Raw genomic sequence first — 19,855 nt, 5'->3', positions numbered from 1 at the left:
ACCACTCTCCATTATTACATTTCTCTTCCCTGCAGTGAAGTGATGAGGAGTAATAGGGGACACAACACCCCTGTTCTAGTGATTGGCGGTGGTACTCCTAGTGATTAGATATCTAACTTCCCTTTGAATAGATGACAAAATATTCATTTTGTGAAAACCCCACTTGTAATGATAATGATAGGTTATAGTAGTGAGGAGATGGAAAAAAATCAGATTGTACCTTTATCACGAGTCCCATGATGGGCAGATGCAGGGTCTTCCCTGGTGCTGGTGGGGGCCATCGGTCTATTTCACTGCAAGCTGCAGGAAGAAGAGTGACAGATATTACTGGTGTGTATTCCCCTAGTGGTCATATTGTGCACAACAGTACATATTACAGTAATCCCCAAGTGATAATTTAGACGAGGGGGGGGGGGGGGGGAATGACAGATTTCTTCCATGTGGTAAAAGCCAATACCCATAGACATTTCATCAATATATGCACACAAATCAACTTGATGTCATGACACTATGAATATTTATAAGACTGTCAATCTTTTTAACCTGCATTCAAATGTAAACAGATAAAAGCGCCTTCTTTCTGAACAGAGGATTCTTTACCCTATGTATAAGGTGGTAAGATTAAGGGTATATCCAGGGACATATGTAGTGTTGATGCTGCCATAGACACCCCCAAGTGCTTAGGCCCCTATTTGTTGCTATCAAGCAAAAATCTCTTCCCATAACCCCCAGGATGTTACTAGAAGAGAGCAGCGCTGGATACAAGAGGAGAGTTTAATAATATATATATATATTTTTTTTTTTAATAAACCCCTTTTTTTGCATTTCAGATACATGTATGTGGTGTGCGGCTATGCCATGGACTGGGGATTTATTTTAATTAAATGGCTAACCATGTATTGGGGAGTTTTCATTTTAATAAAATATATATTTTTTAAATGTATGCGTGTTTTTTTTTTTCAACCCGAATTACACCTTCACAATGGAGCTAATGGCCTGTTCCCATTACCAAGGCAGAGACTAAGTGTTAGCCAGTTCACCCACATACTATTACCCTGGGACCCACAGCAAGCAGGGGTGTGGGCAACAATCCAGTCTCTGACCATCTTTGAATGGACAAATATTTGGGTGGATGAAGGCTGGTATTATTGGGTCGGGAAAGCTAGTTTAGTCCAGCAATACAAGGTTGAGGAAATCCCACCAGCGCATGCAGCATTTTTAAACAGACCGAACTTGTTTGTGGGCTACTACACAGATTTCCTACAAAAACTTAAACATTTAAAGGGGTTTTCCCATCAAGCAAATTAGGCCCTATCCATGATGGGATCTCCACAGATCACGAGAAAGGGGGTCCTATCTACCCCCGTCGCGCCCCGAGATGAATGGAGCAGTCGGCCATGCACATGTGGGCTGCCCAGTTCATCTCTATGAAGCGGATGAAGTTAGAGGAGCGCCGTGCTTTGTAAACTGTTAGCTACATAGAGATGAACAGCATGAGCGACCGTCTGCTCTGTTCATCTTGGGGCGAGACGGGGGAACACGGGACCCCTGTTCTCGTGATCCATGGGGGTCCCATCATTGAGACCCCCCTCCAACAATCAGCTACTTAGGCCCTAACCAGTGAATAGGACCCAACTTACTTTGAGGTGAAACCCCTTTAAAACCCCTTTTTTGGCATTTTGAAACAAACTCTTATGTACTGTTGCATTAAATTATAAAAGTGCCAATAAGAGTTCTGTTCTACTTGGTATTTATCACAATCCAGGTCACTAATGTCACAAACAAATTTAAAAGAAGTGGGTTTATATTGATGGACATATTGGGAAGATTTAGGACGCCTTTACTTCTCTAAGACTGGTGTTTAAAATGCCGCTCTTAATACATTTGTTCCAATGACTTTAATAATAAAGTGTCAATGCACTAAATGTTTACTGCATTGTATGAACCAAGGAGACAGGGAACAGAAATGTATACCGAGAAATTTGCTACGGTTTTACTAGAATTGCTGAATTGTTGTAGAAACTGAATTAAAAAAATGCGCGGTTTGTGATTTATTTATGACATAAATTTACATCACACAAAACTAATAGATGGCAATTTATGATTCACCAAGACATTAGGGATCTGATAACTTATTTATAGGTTAGTAAATAGCCTGTTCATTTATAGAACATGAGGTCAGGTACAGAATATCTGCTGTAACATGACGGGTAATCAATATGTGTCAAGTCTAAGGAGCGCAGGACTCTGTATGCCAAGAGTGAAGAATAGATGAAGGTGCGCGCTGGATATAATGAAGGGGGAAGCAAAAAGAGTAGTGAGGAGGGCAATTCTACTGGCATAAAGCAGCGCCCCCTAGAGGTGACTCTGCAGGACAATGCATTAGGCTGGGACCTGTAAACTCACACCGTAATAAAGTAGCATACAATGAAAACTGTGACGTTTTAGGGCCAGGTAGCTGGTAACTGAGCTGCAGTAATACAGCTCAGCCACTACTCAGAGAATGGAGCAGTTTTCAGGTCTCATAATAAGAACCTTTACCATGGATGGTTCATCTATATATTTTAGAGATTAGAAACCCCATTAATCTGCCATCTCTACAATAAGAAAGACAAAGCAGGGAGGTGCCTGCTGCAGCCAGTTGTCTCCCACCGAGACAAGAAAATATTTCTATGTATATTTACTGAATTTTAATGCGATGTGTCACAAAATACGATCAGTTGAATGGTGGAGAATAAGGGAGGAGGTTCTAGGATAGTGGTGGCGAACCTATGGCACGCGTGCCAGAGAGGGCACGCAGAGCCCTCTCTGCAGGCACGCGTACCATCTCCCCGTTCTTATCAAAGTCGGAGCTCTGGCTCTGTCCATTACAGCCTGAAGCTGATCGGCTCTGCTCTCACTAGTGATGCCTTAGTGAGACAGTAGTAGCCGATCAGTGCCAGCCCCTCCTCCTCTTCAGCCCAGGAAATAGTGGGAACAGAACGGAGTGAGGCAGCTCACAGAACGGAGATGACAGTAGCAGAGCAGAGATACAGGTCAGGAGCTGCTGGGGCTGCTCACACACATACATGTGCACACTTCCAGAGGTCCTGGCAGGTGACACTAAACCAACTATACAAACTTGTGGTTTAGTGTCCCAAATCCCCCTGTATGACAGCTGTCTGTGGCCACACATATACTTGCCTGTACCTGAAGTGCTCATCACCTGCACAAGGCAGCCAGTGATGCCAGGACAACCCCACAGTAAGCACCCTATGTACAATGTAACCGGGTGCTATGCTGCATCACTGGCAGTGTTGTGCAGGTGATGATCGCTGCGGACAGAGGCAAGTGTATATGTGGCCACGGACAGCTGTCATATGGGTGATCCCAAATCCACCTGTGCCTCCACCCCATAACAACCACTTTGTCATAAAAAACACCTCCCAAATTGGATTCCCCAATGCTACTTTTTTGCCATTTTGCAACATGTAATAAAATGTTATGAAAAGTGGTCAGATGGTTGTACAGTTCTCAAAATGGTAGCACTGAAAGCATCATCTCATAATCACAAAAAATTACACCACAAACCGCTCCGTACACCAAAGTATGGAAAAGCGCCCAAAAAATTTGCACCAGAAGATGGCAAAATGACTTTTATTTTTAGTACAGGAGATTTCAATTTTTGTAAATGTATACAAACATTATTAAACCTATGTAAATATATTATCCCTGTGATTGTACTGACCCACAGAATAAAGTAGACATGTCGTTTGGGGTGCACAGTGGAAGCTGTAAAGAATTTGTCACAAAGGCATTTTTTTTTTACCAAGAAGTCTTTTACGGTGGGGAGTAAAAAATGGAAACGCAAAAACAAAAAGGGGGTAAAGATGTCAATATTTGGTCCATGAGCAAGCTAACTTAACACAGTCCCCTAGTCCCTGCATCTACTCAGGACTACTGTCACTGTATGGGGGTAATGATAATCAGCATATGGCGGTAATATTCCTCACTGAATGACAGTAATATGATATTTATCGCTATATTTGTATAGCATAGTATAGCAATACTATTGGTAACATTGGCCTTTCTATAGTCTTTATTACCAGAATGATGCTATTTATGTGGTTGTAAAGGTGGCAACATGATATGGCAGCATTATTTGTCTTATTGTTAGGTGGTATTGTGGCGCTATTGGGCTAAATTTCTGTGTTGGCACCTCGCGATAGAAACGTTGGCTTTGGTTTGCAGTTTGGGCACTCGGTCTCTCAAAGGTTCGCCATCACTGTTCTAGGATGTTCTGTTTTATTGTAATTTTTATGCAGAAATCTATATAAATCCAACCTATGGTAAACTGAACACTCTCTGAAGGATTCATATAGGTCAGACAATTAACATTACCTGCTTCCAAGCATGGGTCACTCCTCTCAAAGTACTCAGGGGCGATCTGCTTCACCACCGTGTGAAAGAAGTTGATGTATGGAAGTTTACTTATCAAAACCAACGACTGGAGGAGAAAAAAAAATTGTAATACATCATATGTATAATACATTTACTACATTATTCTTGCTGTGACCCCCCCCCCTCCTCCACAGAACTTCCGGTCGGACAAAGACCCAAATCAAGAAGTAAAGTTGCAATGCAGGAACCAGGAGCCGGTACAGGGCAAGTGTGTACTCTGTAATTTATCCTTACTCTGGCTCACTATTCCATATCCATAAAAATGCCCTTCAACAAATCAATAAAAAGTGATCAAATTCTACCTAAACAATCAGCTGTGTGTCAATGCAGGGCTAAGGCCATTATATCATTCAAATTCTGCATTTTATAGCAATTTTGACCCTTGAATCCTCTGATTCTCAGCTATCTCAGATCTTGTGGTTGGACACAAGCTGCTATATCTCCGATAGACTACACACGGAAAGTATAGAATAATCTGCTCCACTGCACTCTCCCAGAGGCATCAGCTGGATCATATAGGACAGCGATGGTGAACCTTTTAGAGACCGAGTCCCCAAACTACAACCAAACCCACTTATTTATTGCAAAGTGCCAACATGGCAATTTAAACAGTTACATGTTGCTATCTGTTTTGCAACGGCTTTTAATTGTATTTGTATTTTAATTGTGTCTTGAGGACACCAATACAAAAAAAGAAAAGAGGAGAAATTCAGATTATCATTGTAGCTTCCTTCCAGAGTCCCCTGAACAGGAAAAATTGCGGGGCCCAGAGCAGGAGCTCCAGTAATAATGCAGCCATGTCTGCAACTCCTTGTGTAGCTTTAAAATAGCACCGATCACAGCACATCCTGGGTGGCCAAGGACTGCAGGAGGAGGTTTTGAGTCCTGTCTGGAAACTTTGTGCTGGGGTCATGGCCTGGGTGCCCACAAGGAGTGCCACCTCTGGCACCCGTGCCATAGTTTCGCTACTGCTGGTATAGGACATTATAGAGCACTACTGCCTCTTTCACTCTTATACCTCTGTGGGTTTGTCTATAGCAAGATAAATTCATTATAGTAAATACCTGTTTAGCTTGTTTAGTATGGATAAAAAAGCAACTTCGTATGAGAAATATTTTTATTATAATAATAACTTAATTTGTTTAAAGTTTGTTAAAGGGGTCCTCCAAAGTTTAGAAGTTAACCCTTATTTACAGTAACCAGCTGAATGGTTCAGGTCTGGCTGCTAGGACCTCTAATGACCGTGAGAATGGAGATCCTGTTCTCAACAAATGATGGACTACCAGAACAACACCCTTCATATCCGCGGCACTCCCATAGAATAGAGCAGCAGGGTGCATGCTCGTTCTGCTGCTCCATCAACTAGGTCCCCGTTCTGCACATTGCAGGGAGTCCCGTTTTCGTGATCGGTGTGGGTTCCAGCAGTGGGACCCTCACCGAACACCTCGATACTCCCTATCCTAGAATTAAAAATTTTAAATTATTAAACAGAATGATTCATAGGTACCATATCTTTATGCAAACCCGCACTAACAGTGACAGCTCCCTTAAAATGACACTAGACATACAAATTATTTACTACCTTGAAACTGAAGCCATAGAAATCCTGTGATAAGAAATGAACCCGAGCCCCCAATTTGTGCCGCGCCGATGTAAATCTTTACCTTTTGGAAATATCCTCTTTTTAATGTTTTGTCTCGGACTTGTCGAAAATAGACGTAACCATAGAAACAGGAGGGATCTTTCTGTTGAGAAAACCCAGAAGCGATACACGGGATTAGAAAGGAAATTGTCGATACTTACACACAAAACTGTAGATAATTGGACAATTTCTGCAATCTTCAGAAGTGTCTAAGTTTTATAGAAAATATCTTGACCTCTTGGTACTTCTTAAGTGATATTCTTATAGCTAAAAGGCTGTAAAAGATGACTACAGACAAGTCCATATCTCACTGGCACCAGGGACCCCCTCAGTGGTTACCACCATTACTCACTTTTCTCGTGAGAAAAGAAACAAAGTTGTAGTTGGAATTTTCAATAAGTTTGAGCTTCTGGTCTAAAATTAAAGTTAAAGGGGTTGTGGCAATACAAAGTTATTACCTACAAACAAGGTAGACGAAAAAGTGTCAGCTGCTGGGGACCTCATGTGTCTTAATTGCAGTACCAAGCACAGCCACTAAACAATGCAAAGTGCTCTGCTCTGGTAAAGAGGCCATAACACTCACGTAAAGGTTGCAATTTCGCAAAAGAGGTGGTGGGATTTCAGGTGATCAGCCCTCACAAGCAATCAATATTGCAGTCCTGTAATACTCGCACACATTTTGGAGACCAGCATTGGCTTTCAATGACAAGCACCTGATGCTGCAGGGTTCTTAAAGGGTCTGCCCAAAGTTTATAAGTTATCCCCTAACCAGGTGATCGGTGATGGTCTGATTGCTTTGACGCCTCTATAACGAGAACTGGACTCCAGGGAACGGGGATCCTGTACTCACTAATGGTTGGAACTGCAGGATGTTAATACGTCCGGCCACTGCATTCAATTCTATGGGAGCAATGGGGATATCATATCCGACTGCTTCCAGAAATATGCTCGCCCTGCCGCCTCATCCATTAGTGACAACAGAAACCCTGTTCTCTGAAAAGCTAGGGTCCCGTTCTTGTGATCAGTGAGGCTCCCAGCAGTCGGACCCTCATCTGGAAACTAGATCATTTGGATAGGGGATTACTTCAATACTTCTGACAACCCTTTTAAAAGGGTGGCCCCTTTACCCCATGTTTTTTTTTGTAATTTTGTGTTTAAGTGTGGGGGGCAGGATATTAGGTAATTTACCAATATACATCCATTAATAGTTCTGCTGTTTTCTTGATAAATGTATAGTGAAGTGAAGCCTCCTGTCCGTTACCCGACCAGTCAGACATTCCTGTCCATAACATGGCTGCAGATGGAGGATCATGTGATCTCTAACTGTCCATAAACAATCGCCCTGCCAGGACTTTTATAATAGTATTCATGAATCGTACCAATTCATGAACAATCGCCCTGACAGGACCTTGAACATAAGTTCAAGGTCCTGTCAAGGCGATTGTTCATGAATTGGTACGATTCATGAATACTATTATAAAAGTCCTGGCAGGGCGATTGTTCATGAACAGATAGAGATCACATGACCCTTTATCTGCAGCAATTTTAGAAAAAAAACAGGAGGCTTCACTTTACAGTTCAATAAAGCGGATCAGAACCATTTAATAGTATATTGGCAAATTACCTAGTATCATGCCCCCCACACTTCTACACATTACACAAAACATGAGGTAAAGCGGCCAATCCCTTTAAAGTGTGGTGTAATAAGATGGAGTACCAGTCAGATCTTGCAGGGTTATAGATTTTTGGAAAATGTAGTAGCTCATTGTATTTATGAAATCGTGGTATAGCGGCCCCCTGGTATAATAAGTATTTTGTATGTTTATGTACATATAAAGAATAAATGTAACTAAACCTTTAGGTAAACAGGTGAATCTCTGTCCATGTGATCCAGGACACAATGTAGAGAAGACTTCCTGCCGCTAGACTGGCGGAATCTGAAGCAGAACTGTGTGTCTCCCAGGCAGCCTGAAGAAGTAAGCACAATGCAGATCTATTAGCGGACCCCTCACCAGACAATAGGATATGTTCTCATCAGGGAAAATAAAACACACCGACTACCAGGAAGCGCGGCTGTGCACATTAGGCACAAAAAGGAACACAAAATCAATCTTATCTGTAAAAGTGCTGTCCCCATTGTAAAGCCCCAGAAACGTCCTGGTGACCTTCATGGCGTCTGTGTTCTGAGCGGCAAGTTTATAGCTACTGAATTATAGTATGAAACCAGAGGAATTTTCAAGTGCCTGAAGTATTTAAAAGGACAGTACACTTTGTGATAACTGTTCTTATTTATTTTGGGGGGAAAAATTTTTTTTTAAAGGAAACCTACCATTTGATTTGATGCATTATGAAGCACACATACCTTGAGACTGCTGTAGCTACACTGATGCAGAAACATATCTTGTTTCATCCCTGAGCTCATAAAACAGATATAACACTAAGATAATGAGGCTCTGTCGCTTCTATGGCTGCTTCAGCGCTTCTCCAATCACATAAGTTATTTACTGCAGGAGAGGATGATGTAATCCCTGGGTTGTACCTGAAGGCAGAATAATCAATTGCTGCACCAGCCCCGTGTTGCTGTGTATGAGTGATGCAGTTTAGGTTGATTAGTCATGTCTTGACTAACCTCCATTTGTAATTACAAGCTCCGAGTCCAATGTGTTTATCTAGGCAGCCAGCCTGACCTGAATGCTATAATTGTTTTTTCAGCAAAACCACTCTGATGCAGGATCATATCTTGGTTAATCCCTGAGCTGAGTGGTTTTGATGAAAAAACAATTATAACAATCAGGACCTTGGGAAAGCTGGGTCAGGCTGGCTGCCTAGATAAACACATTAGACATGGGAGCTTGTAGCTACAGCCGTCTCAAAGTATGTTGGCTTCATAATGAATCAAATGGTAGGTTTCCTTAAAAGAAAAAAAAAAAAAAAATCAGACATTATGGGGGAGATTTAGTCGCTGCCTCTACTCCAGTATCAGGCATAGAAGCAGTGGAATAGTTGCAAATTCTTACACAGTGCAGGAATTGCGATTAAAATCGCGCCAGCGACTACGCCACCTCCACGCCATCCCAGTGGAGGGGGCGGGCACAGGGTGGGAAAACCAGTGAACCTTAGTTAGGGTGAAGACACACATGGCGTTTTTGGGCCGTTTTTACTAAGTGCGTTTTCAGATCGTTAAAAACGCATGCGTTAAAAAACGCATCCGTTTTTGTCAGTTTTTCATTGCGCAATTTTGGAAAAACGGACAAAAACGCATGCGTTTTCGGAAAACGCATGCGTTTTTAAAAAACGGATGCGTTTTTTAACGCATGCGTTTTTAACGATCTGAAAACGCACTTAGTAAAAACGGCCCAAAAACGCCATGTGTGTCTTCACCCTTAGGCAGGATTTACGCAAAACTAAGCCCTTGGCCCAGTTGTGCTCACCGGCCGCGCCGCCTGCCAGATAGATCAAGGAGCTTAGGTTGCCTGATATATCTGGCGTGACGAGTAGGGGTGTGGTCGCTATCAAGTGATAAATCTCCCCCTATTAGCACCCTACATCGCTGTGTCAGGTGCTGGGACAGGTGTTAAATGGGTGCATCAGGCAAACACGGAAGTAGTCGGAGTCCCCTCTAAACAGAGGCCCTGCTCCAACCGAGGTGAGTTGTTTTTTTTAACAGCCTCCCCCCCCTCAGCCCATTTATACAGCTTTAAATAATGTCGGAAAATCCCTTAAAATAAAAAAAAAGTTCATAAAAGGATACACTTATCCAAAAAAGAACAATAGACACATTTTTATATTCCTCTGTTCTTTTGCGCTTTTTTTTTTTAAAATATGTAAACGGGAATGATTCAACATTTTATACCCACCTGAGGGGTAGATTAGTGGGGTAATATCTAGCGACAAAGTTCCCTGACAGCAGACATGGGGGGTGAGATAGCAAATACCTACCAGAATTAGAATCAGGGAAGGACAAGTAACAGATGCTGGTTTTCTGTAAAATAAAAGCAAATAAATTACATATAGATAGACAGATCTGCATAAATTACTGATAAATCACTCTATATATTCAAGCATGTGTTATATGCATATCTGTGTTCGATGATGGGACAAGGAGAACATGTCTCTTTTTGCTACCGTGTAAGGCAGTCCCCTCAACACCAAGCATGACTTTCAAGAAGCCTAGTGACATGATGTGGGATTAAACTGAACCAGTGTATCTATTCCAGAAGGAACTGACTCCTAACTCTAGTTTCCATGTGATTGTGTTACTTCAGTACAGCGTAAGGAACTGGTTTGGCTGAGTAAGAAGCTATTATCTAGGGTCACGAAGTAAGAGTTTTCCTTACGGAGACTTTACTGATTCAGGCCGCCTTGTAAGTGTTGGACACTTATAGCCATTGCTGCTCCACTACAGGGGAGGGAGGGAGGTTCTTTCTGAAATTGATGTACTGGTTTGCTTTAATCCCTTGCCTGGTGTTGAGGGGTTTCCCTGCCATGGTAGCAAAAAAACAGGCACTGTTTTCCTTGTCTTATCCTGGACAAGGATAAGACAAGGAAAACAATGCCTGTTTTTTTGCTACCATGGCAGGGAAACCCCTCAACACCAAGCATGGGTTTAAAGTGGCAAAGTGGCTTAGTGGTTAGCATTACAGCCTTGCAGCGCTGGAGACCTGGGTTCAAGTCCCACTGTCAACATCTGCAAAGAGTTTTTATGTTCTCTCTGAGTTTGCGTTGGTTTCCTCCGGGTCCTCCAGTTTCCTCCCACTCTCAAAAACATACTGGTAGGCTAATTAGACTGTGAGCCCCATTGGGGACAGGGACTGAACTGGCAAGCTCTGTGCAGTGCTGTGTAATCTGTGTGCTACTATATAAAGAATTATTATCATTAAACCAATACATCTATTTCAGAAAGAACCTCCCTCTAGTGGAGCATCAATGGATTACAAGGCAACCTTAATGGGCAAAGTCCCCATAATGAAAGCTGTCCTATGTGCGTTACACATGTATTTTGCTGTAGATTTACAAGGGGTAAAATCCGCAGTGAATATCCACAACATTAAACTGATTCCTGATTATAACATGTGCTTTCTGTTCATTTTCCCTTGTATTAGATTGCAGACTGGAGTTACGGACATGGTTTATGTTTGTGTTAGTACATGACAGATATGGTTCTCGTGCTACAACTCCTTTACGTAGAGAATATTATCTTGTAGACTTACCTCTTTGTCGGTTAATTTAGCATGGGGAGGATACAAAGCCTGCAATACATAAAGAAAGAAGAAAAACAGTGGATAATGTTAGTGGTGCACATACACAGAGTGATGACAGCTATGAAAAAAGTAAAAAAAATATAAACCATCAACTCTCCCCCTTTCCAAAATTTATTTAGTTAATCGATAAACCATCAAAATGAACAGAAGAGATGACACTGTAATCCTCTGCACTAGTTCCTGCACGCATGGTGCCATATACCAGCATTAGACAACCTGCTGACTCAGCCAAGTCTCGGATCCTGCAGAGACATTCGTGGAATTTTCCCAGCCATAAGATGTAACCTGAGAACAAAATACATGCAAGATATTCACAAGAGTCTTCCGAGAGGTCACCCTGGACTTTGCAATATTGATCTTCTGCCAAAGAACTTTCTATCGCAGAATTTCAGTTTCTTGTGGTTATGGGAGAGATAAAAATGACCTTTTACCTTCCGTCAGCAAAACGGGTCATTAACATACATGCAGAACGATGCAATAACAACTATGAAAAATTAAAAAAAATATATATAAATAAAGTCAGTGATGGTGGTTTTGGGATCATAGATCCCAAATGTAGTTACGGTACATTTGCGCCTTACAGAATCATTAAAATATGGGGGAAATTGAAAAATCCAATAGTAACCCATCTATACGGCACCAGAGGCTCCCATGATGACTGGTCGCTCACAACGCCCTTGTGCATGCGATGCAAGGGACAATCCCTGGTCTTCATTGTGACTGCTGAGATCATGGGAAGAACCAATGATGTGATCACTGGGGGTTAAGTGACCCCCAAAGATTATATACTTTTACCCCCCCTCAAATTGGAGGGATAACCGTTTAATAGTGCAGGTCATTCTGTATACAGTCACAGGGAGCCACGTCTTCTGCTCAGGGAATACTAATATTTGTCTAGCAGGTCTCTCTCCTACGTGTCTTGCAAACAGTTGAGTGAGCGACCAAGATATAGATTTTCTGTCCAGTACAAACATAAAGCGAGGTGGAAAATGGAAACCCAATTTATTAAAAAAACAAAAAAAACTAAACTAAAAACAAAACACAGACATTCAGGCCACGTTTCCATGCAGTGTGGCATGGGGGTTTATTGGGATCTAGAGAGAAGATTACAGAAGTATAACATTTTCTCTAAAGCTTTCTGTATATAGACTGTCACCCATACTTAAGGACACTCGACTTACAGACAACCCATAGTTACAGAAGGACCTCTCTGACATCTGATGAAGCCCTCTGAATGCTTTACTATACTCCCAGGCTGCAATGATCAGCTGTAAGGTGTCTGTAATGAAGCTTTATTGATAATCATTGGTCCCATTAGAGCAAAAAATGTTTAAACTCCAATTGTCACTGGGGTAAAAAAAATTTTTTGTCTGGATCTACAATTATAAAATATATAGTTTCAACTTACATACAAATTCAACTTAATAACAAACCTCCAGACCCTATCTTTTATGTAACCTAGGGACTGCCTGTACTTAAAGGCTTTGTCCGCCAACATATTTCTCTTAATGAAATATTTCACTCCTGAAGCTGCGAGGCAGATTATGCATCTCCATAGTAACAGACAACAACTATGTAGTCTGATTCTACAGACATCCAGTCTTCAGAGTTCCTAGTATTTGCCCTTTACCATTGCCTTACCTAAAAAACATAAGAGAAAGGTAGAGGGCAAATCAAAGGGTCTACAAGTCTGCAATACTACAGGGTTACATTACACAGACAACCAGGTTTTCATTTGGAAATAAGATGTCCTCTATTTAAAAAAAAGAAATAAATAAAAACTCAGTAGGGGGCAGGAAACAAACTACAGGCGGTCCCCTACTTAAGGACACCCGACTTACAGACAACCCATAGTTACAGACAGACCCCTCAGACCTCTAGTGAAGCTTTCTGAATGCTTTACTATAGTCCCAGACTGCAATGATCAGCTGTAAGGTGTCTGTAATGAAGTTTTATTGATAATCCTTGGTCCCATTACAGCAAAAAATGTTTAAACTCCAATTATCACTGGGGCCAAAATTTTTTTTGTTTGGATCTACAATTATAAAATATACAGTTTCGACTTACATACAAATTCAACTTAAGAACAAACCTCCGGACCCAATCTTGTACGTACAAAATACCAAAAGAACCAGAGCGGCAAAAAAACACTAATCTGTAAAAAAGTAATATTCTTTATTTAGAAGTAAATACATCAATTCAAACATATATGACCCTCAAGTGTCGTCTCCATGGCAACGTCTCTCCGATCATGTGATGCGGAGCGGCGTTTCCTGTGACGCACTTCCGGTGCGCGACCTCAGGGCACGCGCGCGTCACGTGGTGGGCGCTCCTACATGCAGGGATGCCGCGGGTAAGTATAAAATGTTAGATGCAGCATTATGTCATCACCTCCTGACGAAGCATTTGTGCGAAACGCGCGTCAAAAAAAAAAAAAAAAATCCCCATTTGAGGGTTATATATGTTTGAATTGATGTATTTACTTCTAAATAAAGAATATTACTTTTTTACAGATTAGTGTTTTTTTGCCGCTCTGGTTCTTTTGGTATTTTGTATGTATAGTTTGAGAGGCGTTTTATGATTTGTTGAGGAGTGTAGGGGTTGATTTGGTTTTGTGTCCAATCTTGTATGTATAAAAAAAAAAAAAAAAAAAGTACCGTACTTACCTCCTTGGAAGACCCATCATGTTGCATCACATCAGATTGTATACAAGTAACCAATACCTGGTCGCCTGACAGAGTGAACGGATAATGATCGCTGAGGACAGGAACGTGTGAACCCATGTAACAGTGTGGGTAAGGGAGTTAGGGACCGAGTGCCGAAACTACAAGCAAAAGCCAAATATATTTTACACAAAGTGCCAAATGCCAATTTAAATTAACTTACAGGTTTCAAATTTATTGGCGTCCTCGAGGAACACCCACACAGTAGAAAGAAGGTCTACGGTCCCCATAACAGGATGGATCACAGGTCCGGAGAAGGGACTATAATTCTGATCTGTCGTCACCTCCTTGCTCCTACTGCATTTCAAGTCACTTAAAATAAATAAAATAACGTGGTACGTCCTGGGCTGGATTTTGGAAGGAAGGAGGCCACGGATAAATATATTAGAACATCACCACAGTCCCGGTGCCTGGATCTATGAGTCTCAGGTTTATCATGCTTGATTTTGTTGGTAGATTTCTTTAATTATGGTTATTTTTATCCAGTCTACACGGCGTTTGTTGTACTTTAGAGTCTATAGATAAGTACAGAATACATTATAGGTACACAGTTTCCTTTTAAATATTTCTAATAGGATTCTGTGTAGGACTAAAACATCACATAATACAAAAGCGTTAAATGCTACAAGGCAAAGAAATCCACTAAAAGCCCTCACCCTGCTCCAGCTACTCGTTAAAGGGATCACATTAGTGGGGGACCTGTTAGCATTGCAGGAAATCACTGGCCTCACGAGTCACAAGGACAATTACGGTGATGAACTTTATAGTCCTTGCTCCTGTAAGCACTGAGGCCAGTGATCACAAGCAGAGAGTTAGTACTCAGTCCCCCGGCTTATTGTGACTGGTAATTATTTATCTGCTGCCAGGGACGAGAAACCACAAACATGTAAAGTAAAAGCGGAACAGTTAGTTCTTGGCATCGCGGGCTGCACGGTAAATAAGAGTCATCTGAAATTCATCTGTCACTAAAAGAAAACTCAAGACAAATAAGAAGGTCACATCTACAGTCCCGTTAGCTGCAATGTATGATAACAACCATGTATGACGCCACATACAGCTGAGTGGGTAGCACTACAGCCTTGCAGCGCTGGGGACCTGGGTTCAAGTCCCACGCAGGTAAACATCTGCAAAGAGTTTGTATGTTCACTCCATGTTTGTGTGGGTTTACTCCGGGTCCTCCGGTTTCCTCCCACACTACAAAATATACTGGTAGGTTGTTTAGATTGTGAGCCCCATTGGGGACATGGACTGATTTGCCAAGCTCTGTGCAGCGCTGTGTAATCTGTGTGCGCTATATAAATAAAGAATTATTATAACATACCACTGAGGACAACCCAATCAACTGTCCCAACACGGGATCTATTCAAAGCTGGACCCGCCAACACCGGACCCACATGCACCAACAAACATAAGATCCACATGTGCTTCCAAAGGAAGGAGCGTCCGACAAGTAGCCCAACGGGAGCAGCTAACTGGTTAACGGATGGGTGTTGCCACGTGGGTGACTTAGTGGGCTGCAGAGATTATGGTTGCACCAAGGCCCGGGTGTCATCTCTACCAAATAAAGGCCAGTAGTATATCATTGTTAAATGGGTTTATATGGGATTCTGAAAAATCCGATTGATGCCGGGTCATTGGTACCTACTCCCAACCAGAAGTGTCAGGGGCTACAGAACTCACTTCAGCCCATCAATGGCCTCCTGGGAGCAGAGTATGTCACTTCCCCTTATATATAACATGCATCCTGTGGTTACAGGAGGCCTCTGATCAGAAACCGGTGCCAAAAACCACCACTTCAGGCACCAGAGGCCCGAAGTACATGAGCGACCCAGGAATGACCCGGATCGACCATTAGGACTACATAACCTCTAGCTTGCTGAGAAGTCATCACAAAATCCAGAAATATATTAAGCTCCACAACTGTATTATAATATTGTTTTATAAATGCTTACTTATCATACAGGAGGTATGGATGAAGGAATTTCAATCTCAGGGAATAAGAGTTTTTGTCTTTCCAACTCGTCCGCCCTGGTGTGAACAAAGCTCGACACGGTTTTCTTACGTAGAGAACGTGCATCGTCTGGAGATGTGATTGTCATTTCATTTTCTAATAACCTCCAGACTTTACTCTCTCAGATGAGCAACACTCCGGAGCAAAGTGCTGCGTGATAGATGGTAACAATGGCTGCTCCGTCTTTATCTCAGATCTGATCTGGAACATGGCAGACTACAAGAAGGAGAGAACACGCTGTGACTTCTGAATTACGCTGATCAGTTCTATAAAAATGACAATGTCAGCTAAAATAGCAATGGCGCACATTGGGGCACAGGCATCAATCTTTTTGCTTGCCTTTCTTTTTATTTGTCTGTGACCTTTCATATTGCTTGGGCTCATTTGCCCCTGTCCAGGCATAAAAATTTGCATTTTTGAAGCAGATTCAGACTTATGGAGATTTTTTGCAACTTTTGTTTTAAAAAGAAACAAATTCACTAAAAACCAAACACCACACGTATCAATAAGGAGGAAACAATAAGACACCTGACCAGCAGAAAAGCCACAAAAAGTGAACGAGTGAGGTTCTCCAACATGTCCGCCATAGGTTCAAGAGACAAAATACTAGTGTAAAGATATCCCAAGAATGGGAACATGTTTTACATAAGTTATAGACTAATAACGCATCCCATATATTAACTACTGGAATATTGATGACTTCCCCAATGACTAGGGAAAAGAGGGCAGTAGTTTCTGGATCCACCGACAATCAATGGCAGGAAAAGGCCTCTACTTCCCAGATAAGGCACAGGCATCACTTCAAATTTAGCTCCTATCCAATAATTAAACCCATAGAAGATCAGAAAAAAATTATGTCATATTTAGACATTTTTGTAGTTATATTATTGTAGTAGACACTCTAATTTTCAGTTGTCTTAAAGCTGGAGTCTGGAGACTATGGACCACATTTATCAAAAACACTGCAAACTGTACTATGTGCAGTTGCCTGTGTAGTGTGCAGGGGGCGCCAGATTCAGGATTTCTGGCACCCATTCTTCATGGCGCCCTCTGCCCTGCTCCAACTTTTTTTTGGTGCACCTTTAACATAGAGAGTCACATTTGCTAAGGGCTTTGTGCTCCACTTTAGTCGGACTGTTCACGTTCTTCATGGCTAAAACGTCTCGCACCGGTATTTAAGATTGTGGCGCACTCAACCCTTTTGTGGCGCACAAATTAGTGTGCGTGCCGTCGGAAGATCGGACTGATTCGGACCGAGCACTATATTTAACATACAAATAGTGTCGCATGCCCTATGTTAAAGATGCACCACTAAAAAGATGGTGAACTCTGCCAGACCTGAGCGGGGAAGCGACACGTTCATGATTTCTGCCGCACGCTCCATTATAGATGGACAATACACTTTCAGTGAACTGCAGCGGCAATGTAAGTAAATGTGCCCCAGAGTGTGCACCACAATTCTGTCAGACTCTGCATGATAAATGTGTCGCATGGTCCTATTTAGGACCAGAACCACCCTTTCAGCACAGAATTTTGTGGTGCGTCGGGAAAAGTGCAGCCGCACTTTAAATACCCGTGCAGGGCTCACAGGGGCTTTAATAAATCTGGGCCTATGTGCTATGATGTCTCCTATACACTGCACAGAACCTGCTGTGTCACATTCTGTGGATAGATCCTCCTGTAGAGAATATAAACGTGGCTTTAGACGCCTGCGATACATATCATCAGCAAACAGTCAGTACTCGGACATATGTTTCTAACATTGGTTACAAGGGACAAGGGTCTATATTGATAAAAACCTTATTTTAAATTCTCAGTGTCCTGTATAGTCTATTCCAACAATCAGATATTGTCACTGACCGTCTGTGTAAAGGGACGGCACAAAAATAGCTGCTACAGGTCCTGATAGCTCCTGAGCAACCTACATTGAGATTGTATATGAACATAAAAGGGGGGGGGGCCCAAAATCTATGCCCTGCTCTACATTTTCTAGGACATGTACACACACTAGATGGATGAACTCAGCACACATACATACATACATACAGCACGGGGACAAGGCACGCAGCACACATACATACATACAGCACGGGGACAAGGCACGCAGCACACATACATACATACAGCACGGGGACAAGGCACGCAGCACACATACATACATACAGCACGGGGACAAGGCACGCAGCACACATACATACATACATACAGCACAGGGACAAGGCACGCAGCACACATACATACAGCACGGGGACAAGGCACGCAGCACACATACATACATACAGCACGGGGACAAGGCACGCAGCACACATACATACATACATACAGCACGGGGACAAGGCACGCAGCACACATACATACATACATACATACAGCACGGGGACAAGGCACGCAGCACACATACATACATACATACATACATACAGCACGGGGACAAGGCACGCAGCACACATACATACATACATACAGTACTGGGACAAGGCACGCAGCACACATACATACATACAGTACTGGGACAAGGCACGCAGCACACATACATACATACATACATACATACAGCACGGGAACAAGGCACGCAGCACACATACATACATACAGCACGGGGACAAGGCACGCAGCACACATACATACATACAGTACTGGGACAAGGCACGCAGCACACATACATACATACAGCACGGGGACAAGGCACGCAGCACACATACATACATACAGTACTGGGACAAGGCACGCAGCACATATACATACATACAGTACTGGGACAAGGCACGCAGCACATATAGTACTGGGACAATACACACAGTGTGTGTGTGTATGTGTATATATGATACTAGGGGGAGGCACACTGTGTATATATACCATCCAGGCTCCTTAGAGCTGGGGTTGGGGGAGGGGGTGACAAGTGCTGTCATGTAGTTCCTTTGTGTGCAGGGGACTGCCCCCCACCCCCAGCCCGGGCACAGGGGGCTTCATCCCATCAAAATAAAACTTATCGCACAACTTATGGACCTCTCTCACCTCTACAGTTTGGCCCAATTCCAGATCGAAGCCCACCACACAGATACAGTGCAGCCATGAGGAGAAGCGGTCCCACGGCAGAGCCAGCGGGTCCCCGGCCGGGGTCTGCGCCTCCTCCGTCCCTTCCATTCCTAGCGAAGACATCTCTACTAGTACAGAGCCTCCATCCAGCCGTCAATCAATACAACCCAGCACGTCACCACACCGCGACCGCAGAGCGGGGCGCACACTGCTGACGTCACAGAGACGTGAGGCCTGTCAGGGGAACTTCCGCCAGGAAATACTTCTTCTTAAAACCGTTGACTGTCCATGTGTGATATCACGTTCTTCCTACACTATATCAATCTAAATATGCAAATAAAATATATAATAGATATTTGTTTCCAGGCTGAAATATACACACACAGTAATGCCCCATTGTGCCCCCCACTCATGCCCCATTCTCTGTAACTCCCTTCATAACACCCTCTATTCTGTTGGGCCTCCCATATGCTTCTTTTAATGTATCCCTCCTCCCCCAAATTATAATGCCCTTCCTCTGTGAAGTAACCCCTCCTTATATTTTGGCCCCCTAATTTCTCCTTGCATTTTGTGTATTCCTTACCTCCCCTTTAAATTGTGCCCCTAACCCCTAATGTCAAACCCCCACCCAGCTACCGCTCACATTGTGGTCCCCCCCCCCCTCTTATTGTGGACCCCCTACCTTCTAATGTGTCCTCACCCACCTTCCCCTCATATTGTGGAAGCCTCTCACATTGTGCGG

General features: G+C 42.7%; 1 protein-coding gene across 2 annotated transcripts in view; it reads right to left on the bottom strand.

Moving 5' to 3' along the window:
- The window catches only part of DENND6A (DENN domain containing 6A), a 43,597-nt gene extending 24,240 nt beyond the window's left edge, over positions 1 to 19,357 (bottom strand). The window contains exons 1-7 of one of the 2 annotated variants that reach the window (XM_072126720.1): positions 19,093 to 19,357; positions 11,293 to 11,331; positions 10,022 to 10,064; positions 7,938 to 8,050; positions 6,105 to 6,185; positions 4,381 to 4,486; positions 221 to 300 (exon numbers count right to left, since the gene is read on the bottom strand). In XM_072126720.1, coding sequence (XP_071982821.1) covers positions 221 to 300; positions 4,381 to 4,486; positions 6,105 to 6,185; positions 7,938 to 8,050; positions 10,022 to 10,064; positions 11,293 to 11,331; positions 19,093 to 19,236 — 606 coding nt within the window. In that variant the 5' untranslated portion in view covers positions 19,237 to 19,357. Of the gene's footprint in view, positions 1 to 220; positions 301 to 4,380; positions 4,487 to 6,104; positions 6,186 to 7,937; positions 8,051 to 10,021; positions 10,065 to 11,292; positions 11,332 to 16,018; positions 16,234 to 19,092 lie in introns of those variants that run through there. The other variant, XM_072126721.1, reaches the window with a different exon arrangement.
- Between the last annotated feature and the right edge of the window lie 498 nt (positions 19,358 to 19,855).

This window comes from Engystomops pustulosus, chromosome 10, assembly GCF_040894005.1.
Source record: "Engystomops pustulosus chromosome 10, aEngPut4.maternal, whole genome shotgun sequence".
Classification (NCBI taxonomy): Eukaryota; Metazoa; Chordata; class Amphibia; order Anura; family Leptodactylidae; genus Engystomops; species Engystomops pustulosus.
The sequence above is the reverse complement of the archived record's forward strand: the minus strand, read 5'-3'. Positions and strand labels throughout refer to the sequence as shown.